General features: G+C 50.3%; 1 protein-coding gene across 1 annotated transcript in view; it reads right to left on the reverse strand.

The window, feature by feature from the left end:
* The window catches only part of ZC3H3 (zinc finger CCCH-type containing 3), a 103,878-nt gene extending 103,827 nt beyond the window's left edge, over positions 1–51 (reverse strand). The window contains exon 1 of the mRNA XM_026047160.1: positions 6–51. Coding sequence (XP_025902945.1) covers positions 6–51 — 46 coding nt within the window. The remainder of the gene's footprint in view (positions 1–5) is intronic.
* Positions 52–8,006: the final 7,955 nt, after the last annotated feature.

The following is an 8,006-nucleotide window of genomic DNA, read 5'->3' on the forward strand; positions in this document are numbered from 1 at the left end:
CGTACCCTGCAGCAAGCGGATCTGCCGCCGCAACCGCTCCCGCTCCTCCATGGCGGCGCCGGACCCCACGCCTCAGCCTGCCCCCCCACTCCACCCCGCCCCGTGCGTCATCGCCGCGCGACGCCCGTTGGCCGCTCACGTGAGGCGCGCGCCGTCACGTGGCGCCTCCGTCACCGTGGCAACGGGCGCGGCCTGCGCGGCCCAGCGGAGCCTGCGTGGCCCGACATGGGGAAGGGCTGAACGGGCCGGGCCCGCAGCGCTGCGCTTACCGTGTCAGCCCCTCGCGGGGTGGTTTCCCGGTGGGAAACTGGGGTTCTGCCCCTAAACAGGAGCAGGTCCAAAGAAAAAGCGGTTCCCTTGAGTCTTTCCCACTCTTCGTCCCCTAAAAACATCTTTAAAACCATCTCCCCCTTTAAAACCATTGAAGCACACTTTTAAATCATTTTCTGCCCTCAGTTCTACCCATCGAGCGCATCTCCAGTCCTAAAAGCCTAATTTGGGTGGGTTTCCAGTGTAAAAATAGGAGTATTTATGAAATAAATCCATACAATGAGAGCCAGATCAAGCATGCAATCCATTTGGATATTATCCTATCCTAGGGATTTGTTCTCCAAATAGATTCCTCCCTTCCTAAGGAGCAAGTTAATATTGACATTTTTATTTTATTTTGTTTTGTTTTACATTTTATTTTATTTTATTTTATTTTATTTTATTTTATTTTATTTTATTTTATTTTACTGTGCCCCAAGGCTATGAGGAGATTAAAAAAGAAATCCGTAACAAAATAGTTTCTGAGCTATTCGGAAAATAAAACTGGAGCTGCTGTATCAGCATCCCACTATTTCCTCCCGTGATGGGAACGCTATAAAAATAATTGCCCATCGACCGGGCGTCGTTTCAGGCTGACTTTGCCTCTCAAGGCACAATCATGGAGACCCTGATCCTCGAACGATCCCCCTGCGGGTCCAAGGTTCATCTAGGTGGAAAAGCTGCTGATTCATTTCATTATTAGCCATAAATAGTTAAAAACAGCCTTTTAACCCAATTCAGCAGTGGAATATTGGGCTGTACTGCTCTGTATGTGGGGGAAAAGGAACTGGGAAGGAGGCGGATGAGAATTTGGGTCTGTGGCCTCTCAGGCAGCCCCAGAGTGGCTCCAATAGACCCAGGGTTTCATAATGGTTTTAAACTGGCAGAAATCGGCGCTTCTGACAAAAACGGCTTCCTCCGCTCCCAGCTGCTCGTTGCCTCCCTTGTGCTGGCACAAGCAGTGAGGCGGCTGCAAAATGAGCCAGAACGAGCTGATCTGAATTAAAATTAAGTCAGCGCACATACAGGCACACACAAAGAAAAAGCGGCTTTATTTTTTTTTAAAAAAAAAGGGAAGCCGTGTACCCACCGCTCCCACAAAATTGAACATTAGGGAGGGAACGTCCTGCTTTCCTCCTGCTGCCAATCGAAGCCAAAAGAGGCCACTAGAAACCTACAAAAAGCAACATTTTTTTTTTTTTTTGGTTTTGTTTTGCAAAGCAAAGTTTTTGGGTTTTTGTTTTGCAAAGTGTGGGACAGGGCGATGTTAGAGGGTCTTGGCCCACTTGGGAGCACCCAAGGAGAGACTTCCCACAAGGAAGGGCTCCTATGAGATGGGAGGTCCCAAGGAGCCCCCAGGAATGACCTGGATATTCCCAGGTGGTTGGAGAAGGCAGAGGAGCATCTCTCCTGGGGCTATGCACTTGGATTATTTACACAGCTCTTCTATGAGGGGGCTAATGAGAAGCAGGGACACTGCATCACTAAAATAAACTTCCTTTTCCTTTCAATCCACCGCCTGGAAATCCAGGGGTTCTGCTCCTGAGCACATGATGCAAACAGCGTGCTTAAAATTACCCAAATTCACAGCCCTCTTTTTCCATTCCTAACACTACGCTTGTATGACGCTTGTTTGTAAGTCTAATTTAATTAAAACAACAGTAAAAAGCAAGTGCAGGGTTTTGACGCTGCGTTGGCAGGGCATCTGCATGCGAGAATGTGCCCCAGGGAGGGCAGCGCATTTAAGAGAAATTAAATTGTCTCATTCAGCCCAGAATAAACACGGTGCTAATCCCTCCAACAGCCTTCAGCATCACCAGAACTGCGTCTCCAGTGACAAGCGTGCAGTAGGACCCAATTAAGGGACTCTCACGTTGGAAATCCGAGCCTCATCAGCTCTCTTTTAGTCTGGAGTCTCCCGATGGCTTTCGGTGAAGCTGCTGACACAAGCGAAAAGGCTGAACTCCACGAAGCGCTGCACCAGCACATTGTGGGGACCCCCTGACAGCAGGAGATGCTGCCATTGCTGCTGCCACGAGCTGGTTTCCCAAGGCATGGAGAGCTCCAAGGATCCCAGGAGTCCTTCAGCATCGCCCAGAACAGCAGCACTTGGGATCCGCAAACAGGAATGTGGGGTTCAGGGCACCAGGATGATCCTGGCACTTGAGAGTCTGCAGCTTGGAGCAAGGACATGTTAATAAAAGTAATAAAAATGGGTGAGAATTCAGAAAAGGGAAACTTTAAAGCTTTGGAAAACATGGCATGTAAGGAGAAGCTGGACAAATTAGATGTAGTGGTGTTAAAAAGGAGATAACTGTGGAGAGAAATAATACTAGAAATAAATATCTGATCAAGGGGGCTTGATGCTTACAAGTGGTGATGAAGGAGGAATTAGCTCTGTTTGCAGAAAAGAAGGTTTAAGTTACAGCTAAGGAACAGCTTTCCAACTGTTTAGCAAAGAGTTTAGCAAAGGATGGAAAGTTTTAAGAAAAATGTCTTCTGGGATGGTCAATACACATTGAATCATGCCAGGGGATCTGCCAGACGGGTCCCCAGCTTGTTTTAAGCCCTCCATTTCACCACTCCTGTGAGCCTAGTGGTAGTTGCAGTGTCTGTGATTGCATCCTGCATGTCTCTGCATAAATATGGCAAAGAAAAGGGCCCAGAGCTGAGTGCCCCTTGTCCTCCTGAGCCCCAAATCCACCCTCCAGCTGCTGAAGGTGCTTCCTCCCACTTTGGCCTCCCACATACCCGCTTCTGCAAGATATGGGGTGCTGGGATGCTCATCAAGTTGGGGGGTTTAGGGTGATACCACCAATTGGGGATGCAGAGGGTGGTGGGAACCTCTTTGAGCTCCTCATGGTGCTCACCATTGAAGGGGACAGAGACCAGAGAGTGAAGTGAGGCGGCACTAAGGGACTATCACAGGAGGCACCATGGAGCTGTTTTAGGGACAGAAGCACCAAAGCGCAGCATATTTGCACCCTGCTGAGTACAACATGGCAAAGATACCGCAAGCCCCAGGAGAAAAGACGTGGGTTGGCCAGCGTGGAGCAGCACGGGAGCTTGGAAGGAAGATGAGGTGTCTGAATTTGCCATGGAAGGAGACCAGGAGCCCATGCGGAGCTGCGGGAGGAGGTGTGACATGGGCCGAGCAGCAGGCAAAGGAGATAATTTTAGCAGCAGCAGCAGCAACTTGCTGGAAAGACTCAAACAGCACAAAGGAAAAGCAGAAAGGAGAAGATCGACCATGGAGAAGATGATCCACGCGTGGTTTCCATTAGAGACAAGGAACCAGCACTGACGTGGTGATGAAGTGATGAAAACTCATTTGCAGTAATGTGTATGGCACCCATGGCTATGTTGGATAAATTGGGGTGGAATAAGTGTAGGGAATGGGAGAGGGAACAGGGGACCTCTCCTAAGAGGCACCCCAAACCCGTGAGCTTTCTTAGCCCATCAGAGAGACGACAGGATTGTTCTCTGCAAGTGTGTCAGAGGAAAAAGGCAAATATCAGAGTAAAATAAAGAGTTTTTCAGGCAAGAAGATAGTGTGGGGTTGTTGGATTTCGGCTCAAAACTCAGAAGACAACTCTCGTCATCCTGGGAACAACAGCCTGAAACCAAAGGGGTTGTATGGGATGGTTGTAGGGCTGAGCTCAAAGTCCAAGGAGGGTTTATCTTCCCTCTCCAACGAAGGTCCATGATGTCCTGCACTCCCATATCAGCGCCATGCACATTGCGACCTGCCGTAGATGAAAGCAGGAGCAGAGGAAACAACTTGCCCACGGTCAAGTCACCGGGCAGCATTTCTTCCTGCTCAGGACATTATTTGGTGTCCTTAGGCACTTCCCATCTCACTTCTGCTTTTATCTCTCCATCTGCAGCGACAGCTGCTTATCACGGCGAGCGGTCTCGGCCTCGCTGCGTCCCCGCGGTTCGGAGAGCAAAATCCAGCGACCCATGGATGCGCTGCAGCTGCCGCAGGAACCCTGGAAGCTACAGAAAGTTACTTCTTTTCCAAAAAGTTTCTGCTTTTGTTTAAGGGGGTGAAAAATAAAAAGCCTCCCAAGGGCAAACAAATGCTCGAATCGCATTTTTGCTGATAGCAGCAAGGCTCAGGAGTGCAAGCTCAAGGGAAGGAGATGCCTCTTGGGTTAGGTGCAAAACAGAGAGAAAAATGTCAGTAGTGGGAAAAAGAAACTTCAGCACAATCCTAAAGGGAAAGCCACCTTCATTTATCAAGCGAGTGTTGCTTTTCTGCTGCGCTTTCCATTTTGGGGACCTCTTTCTTGCCTACAGCCATCGCCGCGGGGACTGCACACACAGGAGCTGCTCCTAAATGCATGGATTTGGGAAAGAGGGGAAGGCAGTGGGGGGAAATTGGAGCCCTGGTCGAGGCGTTTGCATGCTTCTCATCACGGCAGATGCACATGGAGGTATCCCATGCGCTGGGTGACATGGGAGGGCCACTTGGTGGCATTGCCCCCAGGATTGCGCTCCAGAGAGCCCAGATGTTTTCTGGCCCAGATGGAGCCACCCCCTCAAAGCTGACCCTTCTTTGAGCAGGAGCTTGGAACAGAGACCAGCTGAGGTCCCTTCCAAGCTAATTTATCCCGTGATCCAAATAATCCATTTCCCCCCACCTGACCTTTCTCCAAAGCGAGGTGCCTTCTCCAAGCCACCCTGCCATCTTCCTGGCTGCTCCAGCCAGCATCCAGCACATGCCTTGTTTCCAAATGGAAAGCAGCAACCCAGACCAACATTTCCACACTTGCTCACCTGAAAAAAAAGACTATTAGACTAGCTGCAGAGATGAGGGTGGGCAGCCATCTGTCCCCGATGGCTTGGACACGCAAGCTCCATTCATCCAACCGCTCGCAGGAGGCGAGAGGGAGTTCAGGCAGCGCCTCCAGGCCAGTTCCCAGCTCCAAGTTTCACCACAGCGCCTGTGATTCACAGCTCCCGCGCCTGTTCCCCGCCGGGAAAACTTATGAAAGAAATCCATACAGCCAACAAGTGTAAATATTTGCGTTAGAAATAGAATTCGCCCCTTCAGCGCGCGCTTCCCGGCTAGGCTTGCGCGGGGCGCGCGTCGCCGCCGTCTCTGCACGGGGCAGCCTTGCAGCAGGGTCCCCACGGGCCCATTGCAACATCCCCCATTTGTACCCGAGCCGGCGGCTCAAAGGTTCCTCGCGGAAAACGCCGGCGAATCCTGGGAGCGCAACAGTGCTGGGCGATTGCTCAATCCAACCCCAGAGAGGGAAAGCAAAAGCTCCCGATAAATATTAAGTTGGGAGTGATCGGTTCAGTTTGCTGTGTCCCACAGTGGCTCTTGAAGGAATAGCCTGGTGGGCAGAGCACAGAATGAAGAGTTCACTGTTTCTTTTTTAAACCCCAGGAAGGAGGAAAGGATGCTCAGAAATAATTGGCTCGACATAATTGAGATATTTCTGGGGGTTCGTTTGCACCTGGAGGCTCCCCAGCATGGCCCGGGCAGCTCTGAAGGCACCACTAGCCCAGGAAACTCATCATGGACCCTCCTGGAGCTTCAGTGGACCACGAGTGAAACAGAACTGGATGACAGTGTCCAGTGGTAATTATCAACACACAAAACTAATCTTGTAGGGGAGATAATGCGCCCTTGGATCCATTTTGTTTCCTAACACCTACATAAATTGCACTCTCTGAAGCTCCTCTGTATTTTGGTGGCCTTTGAGCATTTCTGGGTGGCCCTGGGGATGCAGCCCTGCCAACCTGACACTGCTGGCATGGGCGCTGGGGTTCTCCACACTGATCCATCTGACACAGCTCAGTACAGTGCCAGTTGCACCTCTGTGTTGCCCAGATGAGTCACATCGATGTTTATAAGAAAGACCCACAAATTTCGGGGTTGCAGCGTCAACATTTGAGGTTTCCTGGAGTCCTCATGCACGGCAGATGCCACGTTTGAGTGCCTGTGCAAACTTGGTGGGTGTTTGGGAAGGTTCAGGTCTATCTGCTGCTCTTCCAGCCTCCTTAGGGTCCTTCACTTGGATAACAGTTTGCTTACAGCTTTGCTGCGGAGAAGCTAAAATTAAAACAGTGACTCCATTACAGCCTGAAAACAGAGCATTCCTTCTCCGCCTGTGTGCTTTGGATGGACATCAGAAGCCAAACCCATGCTATAAAATCCCCTGCGTAAAAACAATCTTCTATTCTGATCCTCAGGGCACAGAGATTTGCTGCGGTCTGAATGTTCAGTTCCCGGACCTGCGTTCAAGGGGCTCTGGAGTGGGGTTTGCCTGGAAATGAAAAACATAAACACCAAAAGCAAGTATCTCTGCAGCTTGTTGCTTTAAACAAAAGCTGATTCTGCTCCAAAGAAGCTGGGGGAGAGAAATTAGTCCATGGACAAAGAAAGAAAAAGAGCCTTTAAGATCTCATTATTTCCCCCAAATTCCCCTAATTCTTCGGGGAAGGGGACATGTGTGGGAGCCAGCCCAAAGGCACTGGAGATCTCACCCTTCTCCCACCCAAACTTTTGGCATGGAGCCGGCAGCAAACATCATAATTGTGGTGATTTTTGGTGTGGACTGACCTTCCCGGGTGCAAATTCCCCTTTCATCCCTGAATTGCAGCATAGTGTGGAGCTGCTCACAGGGAAGTCCTGCCTCTCAGAGCCTTTGTCCTCACCATGGACAACACAAGACAGGGCCACCAAGAAAGCCAGTGAGATGGTACTTTGCAATCATGGCTCTGATAGAAACCACGACGTTTTTTTCTTGAGGAATGAAGGTACAAGTGCTTCAGTTTGAATTTCAGTATCCACATGCCACAAAACTAGGGATCCCTCTGACCTACCCTGTTTTCCAGAGGGTTCCTAGGTGCCCATCGCTCTGCTGTCATTGCTCTAGGGCTGTCTGTCCCTGTCCAAGTCCATTCAGGAGGTGACCACGGGACAAATGCGAAATGTGGAACTACCCCCGTGGAGAAATGTGAGGTTTCTTCCTAATCTGAGGCATTAAAAACAGCCTGCAGCGCAGGAAGGAATAAATCTCTCCTGGTCAGCATCAGGTAGGTTTGAGGGTGATTACTCCTCCTCATCCTGAATTCCTGTGATTTGGATGGATGTACGCACTCAGGGGACACCTCTGCAGAGCCTTGTCCCCTCCAGCCCCAGGAATTGCCCCTTGGAACAATAATGGAGATGCACTCAATCCCTGCTGCTTCCCTGCTCTGGCTTTGGGCTCCTCAGGGACAGAAATATCAACTATGGTTATGGGAGAGGGATGGGAGTGAAGCTCTTAGCAGGCTTTCAAAGAAGGCAGCACAGATGAAAGCTAAAATAAAGACAAGATTTTTTTTTTTCTCCTTGTAGGAGAGAAATTGATGGCTCTCCTAAGACAACAGAGAACCTGCAAGCTGGGAAGATCTCGGCAGCCACTTTGGGAATAGGGTTGAGGCTTTTAAAGGCTGAGACTGACAGATGAACTGCTCTGAGTGGGTCCTTGTTTTCCCACCATGTGGAGATGGGAGCTTTCAGGAGCTTTAATGAGCATGTTGGCTCCATGTCCCTTCTCCTGCCAGGGCTGCAGATAGACCCCTTGCAGTGCTAAGCTTCATCCCCAGGACTCTTGGGCGTCTCAGTCTTCATCATCAGGATCGCTGGATGTTGTGGGAGACACAGACCCCAGCGCTGCAGTGTCCCGGCTCAG

The sequence above is a fragment of the Nothoprocta perdicaria genome, unplaced genomic scaffold (assembly GCF_003342845.1).
Source record: "Nothoprocta perdicaria isolate Ctin4 unplaced genomic scaffold, notPer1 scaffold_48, whole genome shotgun sequence".
In the NCBI taxonomy this organism is placed as follows: Eukaryota; Metazoa; Chordata; class Aves; order Tinamiformes; family Tinamidae; genus Nothoprocta; species Nothoprocta perdicaria.